Below are 22,725 nucleotides of genomic sequence, written 5' to 3' on the forward strand. Positions count from 1 at the left end.
ACCACCCCAAGCCAAGGATACACACTAAATACTAAGAACTACCAACAATATATCGGCCAAACAAGGGTGGGCAGAGAGCACATCACCCTCACATGCATTCATGTTTTAATGAGGATGCTTTTCTCTCACAATAAAATTAATGTTTGTACAAATGCCATTTTGACACCTCTATGTGCTGTACATAACGATTGTCACTGTAACTCAGCTTACCGAACTCAGAGGGAAGGTTGACTTGGTACACCGAGAGAATAACAAATGACTCGAAGGACTTAAACAGATGTCAGGGTGAGCGTGAAACGGACTACGATAAAGCAAGCAATTAAAATTGTATTTTGTTTAAAAGAACCATGACTTGTCGGAAAACACAGTTTCTATTATGTATAAAAGTTCCTAAAAATGTCACAGTGATTACAAACTATATTACACAGGCACGTATGTTGGAGAAAGGACCTACAGGCTGTCTGAACAGAGATCAGATAAATCTTCCCTTACTTGCAGGCCCGTTATCCCATTCCACCGAGACCTCTGTTTCACCTTTCAACAATAAAAATAAACGTACTCACTGTCTCGTTCCTTGTCCCAAACTTGGTGGCTGAGGAAGCGCTTCTGCATCTGGAGCGTTCTTTCTAATAATTATAATTCACCATGCGCCAACCTGTGCACAAGCACACAGCAGAACACTGCGTCTTCTTCGCCAGCAAGCCAGCTCTCCACATTTACCGAGGCCCACTCAGAGGGGTGTGCAAATCGCTTTCACTTTCGCGTGTTAGGCATGCGTAGTCGAGCCGGCTAAAATCATCCAGAAAATGTAAGCATGCTTTTAAAATGCTGATGTGGAAACACAGAGCCAGCTTCAGCATTGTAATTGTGTCTTTAGATAACTTGTAGGGGGAGGCAGGGAAGCAGTTTTTTAAGGGTGCCACAAGCACATTAAGAGGTCCCCAGCCCATGTAGGCCCCCAAACCCTGACAACCCCTCACCCCTCACAGACAGCCCTGGCCTCCTCCCTTCTCAAAGGAATAGTGCCCTGAGGAGAATGCACCATCCTAGGGCCCCCACCCCCTCCTCTTTCCGGGCCCGGCTCGTGGCTTTGACTGAAAAGAAACAATGGAAGTTGATACTTTGTTTCTCTTCAGTCAAAGGTCAGCAGCGCGAGGAGCAGGAGCAGGCTACAGGCAGCAGCAGCTGCTTTAGAGAGAGAGAGACACAGCTCTCTACCGGAGGGCTCAGCTGAGGGGCCCCCTTCAACTACTGACTGGGCCCCCCCACCCCCAAAACAACAACACGTGCTGAGAGATGGAGAGAGAGACAGGGGAAGCGCGAGATATCCTAAAAAATAATAGAAGCCGGGAGGCTGCCAAATCCTGCCAGGGGGCCGCCAGTGCCACGAACGGATCCTCGTCGTGGCGGCCCCTGGGGTTTGGCGGCCCTGTGCAGGTGCACAGTTTGCACATGCCTAGGGCCGTCCCTGATGTGTAACTACTGCTTCTATTTCTTGCACTAAAAAGTTTTATGGTTGGTGTGTACTCCGATATGCAGCCTTCCCAGCCCCTTGCGAGTTGCTAGCACGAGGACGTGGTAAATTGGGTCCTTTATGGATTCACCCACTGGACACAAAAACAGGATTTGCTACATTAGTCTGTAAACCATTTTCTGGGTAAAGGACGACCTCCTTTGATGGGTATTACCTTTTCAGTGCTATTCACTCTAGGCCTCTCTGCATAGACTCATTTTAACTAAATGAAAGCCTACAGAGGAGGAACTTGACTTAAGAAAACAACACACTTTATGCAGAGGGTTGAGCCTCCGCCAGATAGCTGAGATTTGCATTTACTAGTGACAAGGCTGCATCAAAACCATTGACCCAGGCATGTAAATATGTGAGCTGTTTCCAAAGCAGTGAACCATCCAGTTCACTTTCTGTTATCATCGCCCAGTTGTTTGCTCTACTATCCATGTGTGACTACATGCAGTGACTGACACAGCCCTAGCTGTTGGAGTGCTGAACTGCACATGCAGGGGGCTCAGGAGCATCAGAGCAGAGGTGGCAGCCTGGGATGGGAAAAAATCCTACTTTGTGGAGGATCAGACCAGTAAATACTGTTCCAGGCTCATGTGAGTATCAGGACATGTTTGTGGCCCACCCATAACTCAGTGGGTGTTAATTTTGACTGGTGTGGTTGTTCAACAAGAAGCAATGGTGCAGGTGAAAAGGTGATAATATCTGGGAATATGGCTAGATTTGTGAGGCACAAACCAGGGGAAAAGAATGCATACAGTTCTGTTGGTGTCTAAATGTTGTAGCTCCACCATGGTGTTAGGAGACAGCATCTGAGGATACAAGCCTTACACTGGATGAAAAATATTCGGATGCTTTAACAGAAAATAGAAGGTAGAAACTTCATTCTGGCGGACTCGAAGTTCAAATACGCCTGATGGGACGCTGCTTGGCTTGTTCACCTTGGTATGTTAGAAACAGCGCATTTTTATTTGTAGATTTCGTTTCTCATTTCCTGGATAATTAAATGAACAGCTGGTGTTTGGGAAGAAAAGGTGTCTCTTAGACACCAGGGGGGCATATTATCAAGAACTGGCGATAACATTATCGATAACTGCCGGTAAAGCGGCGATAATGAGCTTGATAATATGCCCTTGTGAATTCCCATAGCAGCCCAGGTTAACACCAGAACCTGGGCTGCTCTGGGAATTCACAAGGACATATTATCAAGCCCATTATCGCCGCTTTACCGGCAGTTTCCTGCCGGTAAAGCAGCGATAATTTTATCTCCTGTTCTTGATAATATGCCCCCTCGATCGATGATACACTAGATGCAGAAATAACAATGCCTCGATGGTCCCCAGCAAATACTGCAAACAGGACTGTTTGAAAAAGGGTGCTTGACAGGCGAGTTCTGGCCTCTTTCCAAAGCTAGCTCTGGAATGGGTGTTGCTTCATGTTTGGGGTACTGTCATGGAGCACAGTATAAATAATTTACATTTGTCTTATTTAAACATTCGAATTTCTAATCCAATAATTCTTATGAAGATGTACTCAAAGTGCTACTATTGCAAGCGCAGCATACGAAAGAGCCTGGAGTACAATACTGCAGTTTGCTCCGCTTGGTCACAAGGAGCTTCAGTCTTTTGGGGCTTCTGTTCAGTGACTAGTATATACATAATTATTTTGTGAAAGCAGCAGCAGTATTTGTTAGGTTCACATTAAGACTTATTTAGGATTTTTGTTAACCTATTTCTATTTATGTCTACATATGGTATATGCATAGCACACATCTAGCCAAAAATGTTGCTAAGTCTAAGGCAGCACAACAGGATGCTTACCAAAGGTTATGCCTGAATTAAATGTCTTCAGAACGTGGGCAAGATGTGGATGATAGAGATATAGGAAGAATATAGCGACTTAATATGGCTCAGTTTTGATTGTGACCCTCCACCCTGCTTAAATCTAGTGATGCAAAAAGCTGTGTCCCTGTACTCTAAACAGCAATTGTGCCTTACCTTGTATTTTGGTGACACCAGTCTCATTGATAGAGTTGTGCTTGTCTTTGACTTGTGGTCCATAGGTGGTTGTGTCTTACTCCACACTAAGGTGTGACTTACTCCTGAATTTCTAAAAGTAATATGTTTACTTACAGATAAAAGCTTTGAGAATCAAGTTCCTGCACTAGTCCCTGAGTAAGTGTGAAGTCACAGCTGCTCATAGGAAATCGTTGGAAATAAGACAAAGACAATAACGAGCAATTTACACCTAATACAGGAGTGAGAAAAAACTACTCACAGGAAAGGTTTGTAAACTGAACATTCCTAGGCTGGTCCATGTTACCCATGATCTGTAAGGACCCTCTTCTGTATGGCATTCTCTTCTAATGCCAATAAACATATAACCCTCTGATCATGGTAAATGTGATCTCTTGACCAGTGTCTAAGGGTGAGCCTCAAGCCTTTATTTTACGTATTCGTCAGATCTAAAATTCATCTCAGTAGAATAAATGCCATGATCAGTGCATCATTTATGTATGAGACCAAGATAGGACGTGATGATAAAGGCCCTTTAAATGTGATATTGTAGTAACATTAGTTACTGACGTAGAAACATATTGATTTAAAATGCAGTTTTTTGGTTCCCTAATACGTCTATGGTGGTTTTGCAGACACATCTAGGGTGGCAGATCAGATGACTACCACGGAATGAATGGCTGAACTGCCTGCTCTGGTATTTGATATTTCATGTGTCCAGTGGTATGTGGTATCCGTCCAGTGGTATGTGGTGCAGACTGGACACACCACACAAAGAACAAAAAGGCAGCATTTATTTGTGCTGGATCGAAAATATTTTTAGTGGGATGTGCATAGTTATAGTTTGTGGCATGCTGGAAGTTGTGGGTTCAGGTGATGAGGCAGCACATCAGTTTGGGTATCATATCAGAAAGTCTCACACATAAATGAGGGCCAAAATTAGTGCACAAAGAAATATTTCAAAAGGGTTCATGAGACATTAGAAGTCAGAAAAAAAGTTAGGCTCTGTGAACTTAACAGGCATTATCAGGTATTGACGTTGATGTTCTGATCTTGATACCTACAATTATCAGTGCATATGTTGATGTGTCAATAAGGAATATGTTTGAGCACAAGTATTGAATTTGGAGGAAGCTAGGTACATCACTTTTAAACATGCCCAGTGGCATCTACAAATGCTTTTTACATGTTGTGTCCGTTGCATTTAATGATGCATTCCTTGTTTTGTAATCTTCAGTGCTTTGTGAGTTTGGGATATAGTTGGTAACTTGGTCAAATAATGTTTTTGTTGCTGTGTTACAATGTGCACACAAACATGCATACGTGGTTTGAGGAAATGGAGGGGCACAGAATGCAACACTGAATTCCTCACTAAGGATAGCGTGTGACATCAGCAGAAATAGAGAGTGGGGTTTTAACTGGACAGTCACTCAGGCAGAAACTCATTAGTCTGAACTTCACCAGAAGTATCATGGGGTCACAATACTGTGTGCTTGACACTCTGTTCAATGAGTCAAAGACACGAGGGTGCCTTCATCCAGCTGCACGGTGCATTCAAGGCTTACCCTTACTATTTTTAAACCAATGGGCTAATTCTTGTGTTCGATGGATGCCCTCAATCGAAATTCAAAGTAAGGGGTTCTATTATACACATTGGAAATGCAGGTGCGTGTTGGTTTGGTGGTGGGTCCTGAACTCTAATGTGCAGCTTGATTTTAAGATAATGCATGGCATTCTATTGATTTTTTTATGATCCTTGAATTTCCATTACATCTATTATTCCATTATAACCTTTTGGGTGCACCTCTCATCTTCATGTCTTGATAATTCACCATCGTCCATAGATGTATCTTGTTAAGACAGACCCACAGGAATTTCTCTATGGAGAATGCACTGCAGCTTTCATTTTTCAAGGTTTCATCTTGTGTAGATGCCCTTAGCTTGAACATTCCATTTCAGAGAGGCCAGGATCTCACAGAACCAGGTCTACACAGTCCACAATAGTGCATAACCAGTTGGTAACACATTTTGACATACCAGTTTGCTTAGAAAAAGTGATTTTGTGCAATGCCTACTGTACATTTGAAGGTCTTCTGGTCCACAGCAGATCCTTTGATCTAATAGGCTTGTGCATTTCATGCCAACTATAAATTTATAATTTAAGATAGGTAGGATACACTAATTGTTATCACTAACTGTTCCAGTATTCTGGCTTAATGCCGGTGTTAAGCTGGGCTCACAAGTAGGGCCTGAATTAGAGTGTGATTGGCAGGTACTCTGATATGATGGACAGAATATCTGTCACACTTTGATGGAGTTCCTCACCTGCCAAACTCTAACTAAGGGATTCATTAAAAGGAAATGGCATGTTGCTATATAGCAGAAATATGTGGTTATGCAGCACACACGGCAAGACACTTAGGTTCGGAATATGTGGCTGACAGGTACCATGAGAGCACACCACTGTCTGAAGTATTGACAGTATAACTGATTTGCAATTGTGATGTTGCAAATCATTGTATGTAGTTTGGTGAGCTCACTTGTATCAAATTAATACTGAAAGATTCAGAATCCACTGATTTCTTAGATGTACAATAACTTCATGAAGTGCTGATATAGAGAGATCTGGCAGCCAGAGGGCATCTGCAAAAACAGAAGCCTTCATCCAATTTTATTGTGCTTCTCGTTACTTTCACTGCTAAGCTAGTGGACTCTGCTAATTTGTCATGCCACAATGGATGGGGAATTCTGCATTCCCAGTTGATAAAAAAAAACTATAAAGTTACTTTACTGTGTAATTCCTAGTGTGTGCTCCATTGGCACACTTTCACACTAAGAGAGGATGGAAAGGTACCTGCTTTCCAAGACTGATCCAACAATTAGTTTTGGAAATTCGGGTATGAATGAACCTTATTTCAGACTTTTTCCTGATCAAGTCCTAAATAATAAGGATGTGCAGTCGAGAAACGTGAATGCAATTAATCTCCTCATATCCATACTTTTTCAAAATCTGCTGTTCCAGATACTGCTAACAGTGTAGACTGTGTTTGAGGCTTCACTGCATCAGATAATGAGCACCATCCATCTTTCATCCACCTGCAGACCTCAATCTGATTACGTTTGAGAACAGCCCTGTGGGACTTTATGTTTATCTACAATAGGAGCCAGATGACTGTCCACAGTAAGTGATGATATTAATAATCAATCAATCATTTGTACAGTGCACTAGTCACAAGGCGCTGAGCGCGGGGGTGGAGGGGGCTGCAGCTACTGCTCGAACAGCCAGGTCTTGAGCGGTCAACAGGCCCTGGGTTTGTGTGTCACAGCTGTGTGGGGAGGGTGTTCCAAGTCTTAGCAGCGAGGTAGGAGAAGGAAATGCTACCGGTGGAGGTCCTGTAGTTGCGTGGGACAGTGGCAAGGGCGAGGTCAGCAGAGCGCAGCCGGCGGTTCGGGGTGTAGAAGGTGAGATGTTTGTTGAGGTATGCTGGTCTGGCCTTGTGTAGGGCTTTGTGGGCGATCTTCTTTTTGACTGGGAGCCGGTGCAGGCTTTTCAGGTGGGCAGCGATGTGGGTGTGGTGGGGTATGTCGAAGATGAGGCGTGCGGAGGAGTTCTTTATGCGTTGGAGTCTCTTCTGGAGTTTGGCCGTGGTTCCTGCATAGAGGGTGTTGCCATAGTCCAGCCTGCTGCTGACGAGGGCCTGTGTGACCGTCCTTCTAGTTCCAGTGGGAATCCATCTGTAGATCTAGCGGAGCATGTGGAGGATGTTGACGCAGGAGAAGGAGACTGCGTTGCCTTGATGGGTCTTAGAGAGCGATGAGTCCAGGATGAACCCCAGGTTACGTGCGTGGTCAGTGGGGGTGGATGTGGCTCCCGGGGCAGCTGGCCAAAAGGAGTCGTCCCAGGCAGAGGGAGTGGATCTGAGGATGAGGACCTCTGTCTTGTCTGAGTTAAGTGTCAGGCGGCTGGTCTGCATCCAGTTGGCGACGGCCTTCATTCCTTTGTGGAGGTTGGTTTTGATGGTGGTGGGGTTCTTGGTGAGTGAGAGGATCAGTTGATTGTCGTCAGAGTAGGAGACGATTTTGTGGTTGTGCAAGCGGACGATGTTGGCGAGCGGTGCCATGTAGACATTGAAAAAGGTAGGGCTGAGGGATGATCCTTGGGGCACACTGCAGATGATCTTGGAGGCTTCAGAATAGAATGGGGGAGGTGGTCCCTCTGGGTTCTGTCTGTGAGAAAGAAGTTGGTCCAGTCCAGGGCTTTGTTGCAGATCCCTGCATTGTAGATGTGTGTATGTAGGGTGTGGTGGCAGACTGTGTTGCAACTGACCCAATTCCTTGAGGAGAGCAGCAGCAATCACAGCACCGAAACCGCCCACATCGCTGCCACAGATGATATCAGGACCCTACTGGACAACGACGAAATGGTGCCCCTCATTCTCCTGGACCTCTCGGCCGCATTCAACACAGTCTGCCACCACACCCTACATACACACCTCTACAATGCAGGGATCTGCAACAAAGCCCTGGACTGGACCAACTTCTTTCTCACAGACAGAACCCAGAGGGACCGGATCACTGACATAATATCGAATTCACAAATATAGAATTACCAAAATATCGAAGAAAAAATATAGAATGCAAACATATTCAATTCCTATCTACAAACAGGTAAGTACAAAAATATTGAATCAAAAATATAGTTTAAAATAATATAGTTAGTCAAAATATCGATTTTTTTTAAATGTCTTAAAAGTAATTTAAAATTAATGAAATAATCAATATAACATTTACTATTACCACTCCAGTGAGTGCAACAGTAGGGAAAGCGTTGGTTAGCGTAGGGGTAAAAATTACTATTCCCACTCTAGAGAGTGCAACAGTAGGGAAAGCGTTGGTTAGCGTAGGGGTAAAAATTACTATTCCCACTACAGAGAGTGCAACAGTAGGGAAAGCATTGGATAGCGTAGAGGTAAAAATTCCTATTCCCACTCCAGTGAGTGCAACAGTAGGGAAAGCGCTGGATAGCGTAGGGGTAAAAATTACTATTCCCACTCCAGGGAGTGCAACAGTAGGGAAAGCGTTGGATAGCGTAGGGGTAAAAATTACTATTCCCACTCCAGAGAGTGCAACAGTAGGGAAAGCGTTGGATAGCGTAGGGGTAAAAATTACTATTTGATATTAAATTACATACCTTCAATTCGATATTTTTCATCACTATATTCTGTCCATTCAATATTTTGTCCATTCTATATTTTGACTTCGATATTTTGGTAATTCTATATTTTGAATTCGATATTTTGTCTTGTTACCCCTTTCGATGACTTTCGCCGGGAACGGAAGAAGGAAGATGGGCTGGAAGTTCTTGAGGTCCTTTGGGTCCGCTTTGGGTTGATCTCAGCATGCTTCCAGCTTTCCGGGAAGGCGGTGGACCCGGAGGAACTTTTCTGGAGTTCGGGTGCGATGATGTGGTTAGCATTGTTGAAGATGTGGTGAGGGCAGGGGTCAGATGGTGAGTAAGAGTGGATGGTGTTCATGGTCTTGATGGTGTCGTCTTCGTTAACGTGGGTCCAGGAGAGCAGGCAATTGGTGAGGCTGGGGCGAGGTGAGTCTGCAGTGTTGGTGGCTGGGTGTTGAAGCGGTCGTGGATTTCTACGATCTTGCTGTGGAAGAAGGTAGCTAGGGAGTTGCATAGGTCTTGCGACGGCGGGATGTCGTTGGAGCTACAGCGGAGTTTGGAGAGTTCCTTTACGATGTTGAAGAGCTCTTTGCTGTTGTGTGCATTGTTGTCGGTGCTTTCCTTGAAGGAGGTCCTTTTGGTGGCACGGATGAGTTGGTGCTGCTTGCGGCTGGCGTTCTTTAGGGCTGCTTGGTTGTTCAGTGTCTTTTCTTGGTGCCACTTTCTTTCGAATCATTGGCAAGTCCGCTTGGATTCTTGGAGGTTGGTGGTGAACCAGCTGGCCTTTCTAACGGTACGTCTGTTTGAGGGTTTTTTGATCGGGGCGAGGGTGTTGGCACAGTCGTTGATCCATTGCCCGAAGTTGCTGGTGGCTGCGTTGGTATCGGTGGTGTCCACCAGTGGGTCTCGTGCAAGGGTGGTGATGAGCTGGTCTTCGGTGAACTTGTTTCAGCTGCAGTAGGGGAACCGTTGCGGGTGGTAGCTCTTGGTGGGTTTCTTGAAGGTGAAGTAGACGCAGTGGTGGTCAGTCCAGTGGAGTTTGGTGGTGTGGCTAACGGTGACGTGGTTGCTGGCGGATGAGGTTGAGCGTTTGTCCAGCGGTGTGTGTGCAGGTCATAACAAGCTGTTTGAGTGAGAGGTTGGTGAGGTTATCGAGCAGTGCAATGGAGTTGCTGTCGTTGGCGTTCTCAAGGTGGAAATTAAGGTCCCCGAGGAGGATGTCGCCTGTGGAGCAAGAGCATGCGTTCTGACGATGTCGACGATGGCGTCGATAAAATGTGGCCAGGGTCTGGGGGTTCTGTAACCAAGAGTTCCTCTGAGGGTGGTGTTGGGGTCGGTGTGGATCTGGAAGTGCAGGTGTTCGGCGTGCTGGAGGTGTCTGTTGTGCAGGTCGAGACTCTGAGGGTAATCCTGTAGACAATGGCAATTCCTCCTCCTGGTCTGTTGGTCCGGTCCCTTCTGGTGATTTTGTAGCCGTCCGGGATGGCTGTAGCAATGTCTGGTGCCAAGGAGGAATTCATCCAGGTCTTTGTTAGGAAGGCAACATCCAGGGAGGCGAGTTGAGTAGGTCCCAGAGTTCGATGGCGTGCTTGTGGATGGAGCGGGTGTTGAGTAATATGCATCTGAGGTGGCTGCGGTCTGCTCTGAAGTGTGAGATAGGGTGTGCGGGTGTTCGGTGGCTGCAGAAGTTGCAGCTACGGCAGGTGAAGGGCCCGTGGGGGAATGTCGGGCTGGCCTGAAAGCGGTTTGATGATTGGCCGGTGTTCAGTCCGTGGTGGAAGCCGACGTCATTGGGTGTCGTGGCTCCCGGAAGGACCAGGGGGTCTGGCCCTGGGCGCGGTCCAGGCGCGGATGGGCACAGACAGGCTTGCCTTAGGTGCGCAGCAGTTGCCAAATAAGTAGAGGAGGAGCGTGTGGCTAGGAGGCGCGAGCTGGGTGGGATGCGGCAGGAAAATAACGCAGATTAAGTGTTATGGGCTGCGGGGGAAAACACCAAGAGGCATGCTAAAAACAGAACCAACAACAGTCAGGAAGCAGGCCAAAAATAGAAACAAAAGAGCATCACCCAGCAAGGAGAAGACTCAAACCCTGCCTAAGAGGGGCTGAAGTCGAGCGCAGTCAGACAGAGCTGCGGGGGAAGAGCTGATCTCTGACCAAGGGTCAGGGGTCTAACACCAAGCACTGCTCCTCAGCTTTGATTCCTTGCAAGACTTTATCTTCTTCTAACTTTTTCTACTTCTTTGATTGCTTGATTGTATTGATCTACTACAAGATGTATTACTAATGCATATCAATAATAATGTATTCTTTTTGTTTTCAGTTTAGTTTTGTGTAAGAAGAACATCTCTTTTACTGCGATTTGCAGTTAGCTTTATAATGTTCCTTCACTGGATGGTCTATTGAGGTGATTGCTCCACTCTATGTATTTGTTATAACATAAAGAAATGTAACAACACTAGGAAGAAACAGAGGATAGGGACTGATGATGAGAGGATAATGAAGGTCTTCCCCTATAATAATAAGATCATAGTCAATCAATCAATCAATCATAACACTTGTATAGCGCGCTACTCACCCAGAAGGGTCTCAAGGCGCTTCGGGGAAGGGGGCCGCTACTGCTCGAACAGCCAGGTCTAGAGTTGTCTCCTGAAGGCGAGGTGGTCCTGGGTCAGCCGAAGGTGGATGGGGAGGGAGTTCCATGTCTTGGCGGCCAGGTAGGAGAAGGATCTGCCTCCGGCGGTGGTTCTTCGGATGCGTGGTACGGCGGCGTGGGCGAGGTGAACACAGACTTCATAGTGTGGGGTTCACTTAGAAAACAAGAAGGCAAGGAAAACATAAAATGTTAAAATATATATTAAAGTGAGGAGAGCTTAGGAGTAAAGCAGAGAAAAGTAGAATGAGAATTGAAAGCAATGGCAGAAGAGAATAGTAAAAAGAAACAGAAATGAGGAGTGGAATAAAAATAGAAATAAGAAAAATGGACTTAAGGACAGTGAGGTGGATGCCACTTCTAACAGGGTTTGATAGCATAGCTAAATTGAAAAGCAAGTAATAGAGAAATGGCAGCTGAAAACGCAGGTGAATGAGAAAGAGGTGACTATTAAAGTAATGTAATGTAGTAGATGAGGAAATTGGGTTTGAAAGGATATATGTTATTGGAACAAGAGGTTGTGTGAAAGAAATGCAGATGTGGTTGAATGAGTCTGTTTTTTTTTTTAATGAAGGTGGGATGAAACACAATAAGCCTCAGTGAGTTGAGACTTGGCAATGACCAGAATTGATTGTATTCTAAGTAAGGAACCAAGAGTAACTCGATGTTATCTTTATTAAATGAGATTGAGAAAAATACCTATCAAAAGGCAATCCTTATTCGAATGGTCAAAACGTGATTCTTGGTATAGATTGTTAGCCAATTGTGAAGAGTGTGTCTTATTTCTCTTTCACTGATATCAGTTTTCCAGCACTACCAAGGCAGTAGTGCAACATTAGCGTACATTTGCACTGGGTACTTGTGGTAACTCTTCCAATTTATGGAGCACTTTGAAGCCCATAGAAAGCTATCTACTAGTGAATTCTCTTTGTTTTTTTTTTCCAATGGAGGGGCTAATTCCAGCACAAATGCGAGAATGCTTCATGGTACACAACGTTAAATAAGCCCAGTAACATACAGAAGCCCTAATAATTGGAAGAAACATAAGCATTTTGATGTTGGTTGTATTTAGGCAACATTCACCAATATTGTTTCAGAACAGCACCAAATATTAAGTTACAGGCCACATGAGATTAGGATGGTATGTAAATAAGAAAAGCAAAGAAGTGATTAACAGGATATAGGCTATCCTTTTTCTGCAACTCATGCCTTTGGGAATAGATAGTAAGTTTATGCAAGTTCGGGTAAACTTTTCAATACTCTAACCATTTATATTAAATTCATAAATCTTCCACACCATAACAAAGACGGAGTCAATTGGTGGAGCTAAAGTGGAACATATGAATATCTACAATAAAGGGCTCTTATAAAAGTCATACATCGCAGTCAGAGACAATGTGTTCTAGTGACTATGAGAAAGGGCTGATAATGTTAGCAGTTTGTCAGGCACCAGCTATACACTGCTCACTTTGAATGTAATTGCTGCCCTTTACTATTTTACATCTCAGCTCAATGAAAACAGTAATTAGGATATACTTGATCATAATGCCCTTGAGGTAGTTATTAGATGAAATTATTTGTACTCCTTTGTAATCCTAGAAAATTAATTATGCTATCCCTACTACTGTAATTATTTGACAATCTCCCATAGGTGTCTAATCCAACAAGAGCACCACTACTAGACATGGGCTTTTAGGAAGAAATTAAACTCAGCAGACATTTGGGATTCTGGTTTACAAAGGGACCATCAAGCTCATCACTACATGTGCTGAACCAAAAGGCAGTATATTAAGCAGATTGGCTCTTCACTCATTCCTATAAAAGTTCAACAGCAGAGTCAGAGGCACAGATTTCCTGCTAGTGACTTTGAGAAAGGGCTGATCATGGTAGCAGCTTGTCGGGCACCACATATACACTGCACACTTTGAATGGAAATGATGTCCTTTACCATGCATTTTACATCTCCACTCAATGTAAATAGTATTTTGGAAATACTTGATCATAGTACCCTTGAAATATTTACTAGATGAAATTATTTGTACTCCATTATAATCCTAGACAATTAATTATGCTATTCCTACTACTGAAATCATTTGACAATCTCCCATAGGTGTCTAACCCAATGAGAGCACCACTACTAGACATGGACTATTAGGAATAATGAAACTCAGCAAACATCTGGGATTCTGGGTTACAAAGAGACCCTCAAGCTCATCATTAGTTCTGTCGAACCAAAAGGCAGTATATTGAGCTGATTGGCTATTCATTGTCTTACTGCCAAACCCATATTAAATGCAGTCCTAGAAGAACAGCTGAGTAAATAATAATATTTCAAATTCTACACACAATCTGTAATTTGTGGGCTCTAATTTCTTGATCTTGCTAACATATTGTTGATGTTCAGCAAGGTAAGTCAAATATTGAGAGCTCATGTACACCTCATTGCCTTCTTAAAGTCAGCATACCGTCAGATCATGCCTATTCCAATCCTTCACCTAAAGAAGGTGAAAGAAAATGTCCCATATTATTGTGATAACAAAAGTTATTAATTCTATTCAAGGACATTTTTGAAGAACATTTTACTGATAAGCAGATTGCAACCAGGCAGTTGACCCAACTGATGCACCACTTTTGGGGTTCTAGACTTTCTTCAACAATAGAGTATTGTGACGCTCAATAATCAGTCAAAAATTATATCCCATAATAGAGAATTGATACATTGTCTGATGATCTCATGCTCTGTTAAATCATGTGGGGACAGTTTTTGTATAGCAGTACATCACAGTGGTGGATCTTCGGTGGAGGCACCCAAATGAACGTCCTTTGTAAGTAGAATCATTAATCCTCTACATTATTTTTCAAGGATATTTATTTAAAACCTTCTGGAGTGTTGATTTATTTGTCCCTAAATCTATTTGTAATGCTTTAACTGATGGACATTAACTTATCATACATGTGTACATCTGTCTACTTTTGAAGCAAATAAATGGACAATACAGTCTAGTACTAAATTACTATGAATTTCCAATTTTTTATCTTTTGCCAGACGTACTTAATATTTTGTGTTGCTTTGTTTGAGATGACAGAAAAATAAGCTAGATAATAGTTTAAAAAGGGATTTCCTTTCAAAATGTTCCTCTCTCATAATGGACTTTTCTTTGTGCACATTGTCAGGATTTTCTATCAACATCCTACAGTTGGACCACTTTGTACTGTTTGACTGTGTTTGGATTGTATAACACCATACCCATGTAACTTACAATAATCTTAAAAGTGTTCCTTCCAAAAAACACATTATTTAAGATTATTGTAAGACTGTGGGAAAGGTATCAAATTCAGGTCTTTCAAACAGTAGCAGTATTCTGAAGAAAGAAAACTTTCTTATTGTGAGCAGGAGAAATTCAGCAAAAGTGTATGCCTTTGGAAATATGTTAGATCATTTAAAATATAACTGAGAAAAAAAATACATTGCACTAGCTCAAGATATTTGTGGATTATTGGATCCATCTGTCAGATAATGTGTTAATAATATTGCAAATCACTACGTATTGTAAACAGCTTTCCAAAATGACAATTATGCAGAGATCTTAAGAGATGTCTAGAATGTCTCAAAGATGCAGATACCTGAATGAAATGTCAAGGGTTCTATAGTATCATTGATTTTTTTTGTGAGGAGATGAAGACAATTGCATAAAATTGAGTTTTATATGCCTATCATACACTAAATTTATTGAGAACAATTCTTCTCATGCATACATGTACCTGCAACGCTGTATCATTAGGCAATTGTGGCAATGGAGTACTAGCAGTCCTGTATCTAGCCATAACTGCTTCATATACTTCTTACATTTCCCATTTATGCCTGCTATTCTGCATCACCAGGTGAAGGAGTGCCATCCATCCTTTGTTTTGCTGCAGGTGCTGCTGCAGATAATGTTTACAGTGCTTCTCTGTATCTGTAACAATTCATCAACAGGTGATAGAATAAATCTAAAACTCAATGTACTGTCTTTACTGCCCTTTAAATTGCTGGTTTGTGTACAGCACTGTGGCACTGTGGGTATATCTTTGGTGGAGGAACTCAGCTGAATGTTCTAAGTAAGTAACATAGCCAGCACTGTGCAATATTTCTAAGAGCTACTTTGTTCTTAAACAAATTCTCCACTACATGTTTCTATATTTATTGTACCAATGTAAAAAGATCTTGTTTAGTAATGTAGCAATTCATATTCTTGTACAATATATATACATTCGCACATTATCAAAAATTACAATATGTTTTTCTATTTGCAATCTATAACGGTTATGTGATTCTTTTAGGTAGAAAGAAAGGTTAGCCTACAAATTGGAATCCACATTTTCAATCATGTTACCTAGCTCTTTAGATGACAAATACCTTCAAATAAAATTAATAAACAGCAGATTTTAAGAATGTTTTTTGAGCCTAAATATGTTGGGGAAAATGTGGTTTTCTTGTTGAATTGTGAAAGAGTATACTCTTAGTATTGATTTTGAAAACAGGTTCTTAAAGTTAGAATATTTTGTGTACCATCAGTCTAATTTTACAGTTATCTAAAAAAATCAACCTGGTGCTGAAAGCCTCATATCTGATCTATTTCACTCTAATTAAAAGGTACTAAATTAACAAATATGGTATTCAATGTTTTTCTCATTGAATTCAGAAATTGGACTACTAGTCTTAAGTTTCACTAAAATAAATCACATTTAACTGTTTGGAGATTGTCCTAAGTCTAGAAATCATTTAATTTCATCCTTATGTCATGTAAACCCTTAGGAAATTTTACACCATCCTTTAGAAACAACACTGTTCTTAAGAAGAACCATAGTAGGTATGAAAACGGTTAAAAGTATTGGAAGCCAAAAAACTATGTTTGTAGTTCGGTATCTTAAGGACATTGAGATGCATACAGCCATCAATCTTTAATCCAGCTACACATGCAAAACTGCACTGGCTGGGTTTGTGCACAGTCTTGTGGCACTTTGTGTTTATCTTCGGTGGAGGAACCTAGATGAACGTCCTAAGTAAGTTGCAGAATAATATCAACTACTTCCTTAGGAAGCAGAGATTTTATACAAATTTATTGCTTTCTTTATTGTTCTTTGATCATCTTCTAGTCTTAGGATATCAACAACAGATTTTGCATCTCAGTATGTGTTGTCTAGTGAAATGATGGGGCAATACAGCATCCTGTAATCTTAATGCTACGGTGTTCCATAATAGTTAGTTGTGGAAATAATGTATAGTTATGGATTTCTTCTCTAGGAATATTACATAGCATGTGGAATTAGTGTTTTATGGTAATGCCTTCATGTTTTATCTTTTTATAAGAAATTCGAATAATTCCTTTCCATTGCAAAAAGTAAATCATGAAAACTTTCCTGAGGTGAGGTTTTTTACAGTCAGCTCATATTGCTAATCTAGGCTGATTTTCCTTTTTCTGCACAGATCCTCAGTATTGGCAAACCTGTCATGAGAGTCAAAATAAGTTATTCTCATGAAATTGCATATATTTACATTTTTCATAATTTGCACAGGAAAATACATCTTATGTACCTTAATGGGAATGATTTGTGATCAAATGACTCTTTATCCCTTGGTTTGTCTCCTGGATTTAACAATCAACCAAATGGTATTGTCTTTTGCAGATTAGTTTCTTCTCTGTGCCTCCAATCCCGTCGCTATTTTTAGAGCACTTGGACATAGGATAATTGCTGAGATAAAGCATTTGAAATATACCTGGAGACCTTTGTTTATATTTTCTTGTTTATGCTGCCCATTTCCTGTAAATGGATTTTTACTGAACATATGTTGTATTCTCTTTCAATCATCTCTTTTTTTGTAATGAAATAAAGTAACATGGTCTATAATCCCATATTTACCTCGCACCGTAGTGCAATGTCAATAAGACTATTGCACCTACTTTTTTGTGGCTATGGCTATTCAACCACATTTAAAAAATTCATATCTTCTCAGAATTGTTCATTTGTTTCTTCCATTCAATACCTACTAAGACTGCATTGCTTTTAATATTCTAAAACATATTTTACTTTATTCATGCCATGCATTTTCGTTCTTTGACAGAATCTAACTTGAGTTGGTCCAGTTTATGAAGTGAATTTTCCCATAAAAATACAAACAAATGAAGAATCTGTTTAACTTGTGACATTTCATATATAAGCTGCTGTTTAATGGGCTATTCAATAAATTAAATAAACTATCCAAACAACTAGGATTTGATTTAGAACCCTTCCAAGTACTTTCTATTAATTGAATGTATAATCCAAAAGAAAGAGCTTCCATTGCGACTGTGGTTTGTACCTATCAAATATTTTAAAAGGTGATAGATATCTGATAACATTAGAAAGTACAGATAATATATTATTTGTTTAAGATGATGCAATAAATCACTGAATTGACTTCAAATTTTCAGCTCTAAAAGTTTTAAAGTATTCATTGACTCCACTTTTCATCTTCTAAGGCGGATGAAATATGTAAAACTGACTAGCAAATCATTTTATTGGCGTTGTTGCAATAACAGCAAGATTCAAGCATGTAATGATACAGAACAAACCCTTTTTCATGGTTTTCAATACTGTTACAAATTGCACATTATTCAAATAAAATGTGAGATGTTTCCTCATTTGTGTTATGTGATAAGGTTATCCTCAGCAGATTACTCAGGTGTTAAGTCAGTTAGCTCCTATTAACTTATTTAATCTGTCATTTATTTCTGTACCAATCTTAATGGTATTCATCTGTAAGAGCAATATGTTTTCCTTTAGCAGATCCGTTTAAAAATAAAAGTGTATAAGTAAGCTTTTGACAGCACATATACCAAAGTTCAAACACTTTTTAAAGCTCTATGGTCATGTGCTTGGACAATATACCATATACCAGTCTTTTTGTGCAATGACCTTGTGTCAGATAGGATCTTTTAAGCAGCTTTTATTAATATTTCTTAGTAGACCAGAAGTTGTAGCTCTTCAATTCCATTTAAGGTTCTCTGGAAGAGATTGTTCTAATTGTAATTTGGCACTTCAGTATCCTTTTATTTCCCAAAAAAGGAAACACTGTTTGCATTTCTAAATAGGATTGCATCAACAAATTGCAGCAAAATTATATGTTTTAGAAAAGCAACTGGAATTAGGGAAATACGTGTTGGTGCTGGAGACTAAAGTTCCTATACTATTTTCAAAGTACAAATAAACCTGTATTTTAATGGGACTACATTGTAAAGCAATAATCTAAAACGAATGCTGAAGTCAAGTTTTCTCGTCAGATAATTCTTTTAAAAAAATATGTTTTCCATACTTTATCACATATGTCTGAATATGTCACTTTATTGTTTGGTTTAAAAGCCATTTAATAGAAGTTGCAAACAATGTTTCCCGGGCAATTGAATTTGACAAAGGATGATTAACCAAAAAATAACAAAATATTTTTTTTAAATGATTCCTATTTTCTCATACTTTTCCTAATTTTCTTGCAGCCGGTGAGACACAGGCTCCTACTCTGAGCATATTCCCACCCTCTCTGGAGGAGGTAGAGAAAAACAAGGCCACTGTGGTGTGTCTTCTCCAAGACTTCTATCCGGCCTCTCTGGATGTGACATGGAAAGTCGATGGTCAAATATTTACCAATGGAGTAGAGAAAAGCAGAGCTACCAAACAGAGTGAAAATAACCTGTTCATGGCCAGCAGTTATCTGTCTCTGCCCCCCATGGACTGGAGTGCAGAAAAGACAGTCACCTGTCAGGTCACCCACCAGGGAAAGACCTTTGAGAAATCTGTCAAGAAATCAGAATGTGTTTAATATTCAACACCAGCTTTTTCCCTGTGGAACGTTGAAATCATCTCCTTATTACGGTTCGGTGATATATAATTTTAACACCCATCATTTTACGGTAAATAAACTGCGGCTTCCATGAGAAGAAGTACATTAAATTCTGGTATCAATGTGAGTGATTACAAAATAGTCTCTCCAGTTACTTTTGTTCCTCAATCTTATTTATCATTTAACCTGTAATGTCTCCTTTTCATCACGTAATTCAATCATTTAAACCTTAATGTACCACCAATGGGAAACTGCTGATCTATTCTGTGGCTCCTTAATTGTCTTTTGTATTGTCAATAAAATTTGTTTTTTTCATCACACAATATTTTGAAAATCTATTTCTTTGTATTTTGTTGCTAATTTCTTGAATATGCCTTAATATCAGTCAGTTAATACTGAAAAGATATGTCAATGGTTCTCCCTTGAAAATGTTTGCGAAATTCAGAAAATCATAATAAAAAGTGTTGCCCTTAGTTACCTCTGACGCCTTCCTTCTTCAGACCTGAAAATAAGACCTTACCTGTCTAACAAAGCACAGCAGAGCTATAAAATTCAATCTGGATATGGGTATGACTCCCTTTTGTTTTAGAATGCATGACACTTAGTTAAACAGACCGTCATGAACAAAACTGGATTTATTATCAATTTTCATAGGTGGATCAGTGGTTTAGCGTTCTAGGGACAGTCTAAAGCTTAAAGTTGTCTCTCTCGAAGCATCTTTTGCTGTTAGACTTATTGCAGATCAGAAGTTTCTTTGTTTGTATGTATGGTTGTTTGCATGAATAGACTGATTAATGAATAGTTATAAAGATTTTGACATGAGACTGTAGTAAGTCAGAAGCAAGTGGTAGACTATATTTAAAATCCATGACATTGCTTATAAACGATTAGCAACGCTTGATGCATTTCAAAAGAGCCATACCTTATATTATTGATCAAACTTAACATCTCAGTTTCTGTCCAATGTTGCCACTAAACATGTATAAAACACAATACAATTTCTGGTTTCAATTTTTTCATGATATCCATATCAAAAAACCAAAGGTTCCTATGAAAACAGAGGCTTATAATGGAAAAATTTGTTGTCATTTTGTCTTAGGGTCAATAGCAGAAAAGGTCTACATATTCAGACAGATGCAGCTTGCACAATATAATATTCAGAAAAACATTACAATCTTATCTATCTTTTAACCAATGTACTGATTCTTATCAGCCACAATATAATATTCAGAAAAACATTACAATCTTATCTATCTTTTAACCAATGTACTGATTCTTATCAGCCACAAGTTACATCTACTGCTTCTCTAAAATCAAGATGTTCTATTGAGGTGATTACATCACCCTATATATTTGATATAACATAAAGAAATATAACAAATACTATGAGGAAAGAGAAGATATGGATTGATGAGAAGGCATATGATGAACATGTTCAATTATATAAATAAGGTCACAGTGTAAATAGACTTCATTAGAACAGTGTGGGGGTCACTTATAAAAACAAAATGCAGGAAATACCTACAATGTTATAAATAGATATTGGAAGGATGAGAGCTCAGGAGAAGAGCTAAGAAAAAGAGAAAAGTAGAGTGAGAATTGTAAGATATGGAAGAAGAGAATAGTAAATGTAGACAAATGTGAGGGGGAAATAAAAAATCAATATGAGAAATATTGACTTTGGGACAAGGAGGTGGGCATAAGTAATAAGGGTTAGTAGCCTAGCCAAATTGAAAAGCAAGTAAGAGAGAAAGGATAACCGAAGGAAGGAGAAACTGACAATAGAAGTAATGAAAAATTATAGATGAGGAAATTGGTTTGAGAGGTTGTATGATAAGGGAACCCGTGGCTGCATGAAAGTAAAGTAGATGTGGGTGAATGAATCTGTTTCTTTGTATACATGGTGCAATGAAAAACACAGTCAGCCCCAGGGAGATGAGACTTGGCAATGCCCAGAGAGTTGATTGTATTCTAAGTAAGGAACCAAGTGTAATGCAATGTTAATTTTATTAACTGAGATTGACTCAAATAAGCATCAAAAGACAATCGTCATGTGAATTGTTAAACCCTTATTCTTGGAATCAATTGGTATTCAATTGTGAAGGGTGCTTCTCATTTCCCTTTCACTGCGATCAGTTTTCCAGCACTACCAAGCCAGTAGTGAAATATTAGCATGCATTTGCACTGGGTACTTGTGGTAAATCGTCCAATTTACAGAACACTTTGAAGCCCATATAAAGCAATCAACTAGTGAATTCCAAAAGTGGATTTTGCTTTGAAGGGACTACTTTCAGCACAAATGTGAGATTATTTCAAAGCTACACAACTTTTAATAGGCCCAGTGACATGACAGAAGCCCTAAAACTTAGTAGAAATCGAAGTATTTTGATTTTGGTTACATTTAGGAAACATTCACCAATATTGTTTCCGAACAACACCAACTATAAAGTTCCAGGCCACCTGAACCAGAGATGGCACACTGAGTTTAGGATGGCATCTAGGTAAGAAAAGTAAAGAAGTGATTAACAGGATGTAGGCTATCCTATTTTTACAACGGTTGCCTTTGGGAATAGATAGGAACTAAATGCAAGATACAGTAAAACTTTCAGTATTGTAAACACTTATACTAAATGCATAAATCTTTCATTCCATAAAAAATGACAATGTCAATTTGTTGAGCTCTAGTGAAACATATAAATATCTGCAGCGAGGGACTCCTACAAAAGTTATACAGCAGAGTCAGAGGCAAAGATTTCCTGCTAGTGACTTTGAGAAAGGGCTGATCATGGTAGCAGCTTGTCAGGCACCAGATATACACTGCACACTTTGAATGGAAATGATGTCCTTTACGATGCATTTTACATCTCCACTCAATGTAAATAGTATTTTGGAAATACTTGATTATAGTACCCTTGAAATATTTACTAGATTAAATTATTTGTACTCCTTTATAATCCTAGACAATTAATTATGCTATTCCTACTACTGAAATTATTTGACAATCTCCCATAGGTGTCTAACCCAATGAGAGCACCACTACTAGACATGGACTATTAGGAATAATGAAACTCAGCAGACTTCTGGGATTCTGGGTTACAAAGAGACCCTCAAGCTCATCATTACTTCTGCCGAACCAAAGGGCAGTATATTGAGCTGATTGGCTATTCATTGTCTTACTGCCAAACCCATATTAAATGCAGTCCTAGAAGAACAGCTGAGTAAATAATAATATTTCAGATTCTACACACAATCTGTAATTTGTGGGCTCTAATTTCTTGATCTTGCTAACATATAGTTGATGTTCAGCAAGGTAAGTCAAAATATTGAGAGCTCATGTACACCTCATTGCCTTCTTAACCCCTTCCCTGCTGGCCCGATTCCGCCCCCGTGCGGTAAACAAACGAACAGGGGCGGGCCATGACGAACCCCAGCCGTCATCAGCACACGAGCACCGTAGTGCATGACGGCTGGGGTTCGTCACCAGCATGGAAGGGGTTAAAGTCAGCATAC

The 22,725-nt window shown here is 40.3% G+C and overlaps 1 protein-coding gene across 1 annotated transcript in view; it reads left to right on the forward strand.

Annotated features, from left to right (window-relative positions):
* The window catches only part of LOC147678968 (immunoglobulin lambda-1 light chain-like), a 163,392-nt gene extending 143,854 nt beyond the window's left edge, over positions 1–19,538 (forward strand). The window contains exons 4-5 of the mRNA XM_086942695.1: positions 14,136–14,185; positions 18,872–19,538. Of these exons, the coding sequence (XP_086798821.1) occupies positions 14,136–14,185; positions 18,872–19,194 (373 nt within the window). The 3' untranslated portion in view covers positions 19,195–19,538. The remainder of the gene's footprint in view (positions 1–14,135; positions 14,186–18,871) is intronic.
* The last annotated feature ends 3,187 nt before the right edge of the window (positions 19,539–22,725 follow it).

Source organism: Lissotriton vulgaris, chromosome 11 (assembly GCF_964263255.1).
Source record: "Lissotriton vulgaris chromosome 11, aLisVul1.2, whole genome shotgun sequence".
Classification (NCBI taxonomy): Eukaryota; Metazoa; Chordata; class Amphibia; order Caudata; family Salamandridae; genus Lissotriton; species Lissotriton vulgaris.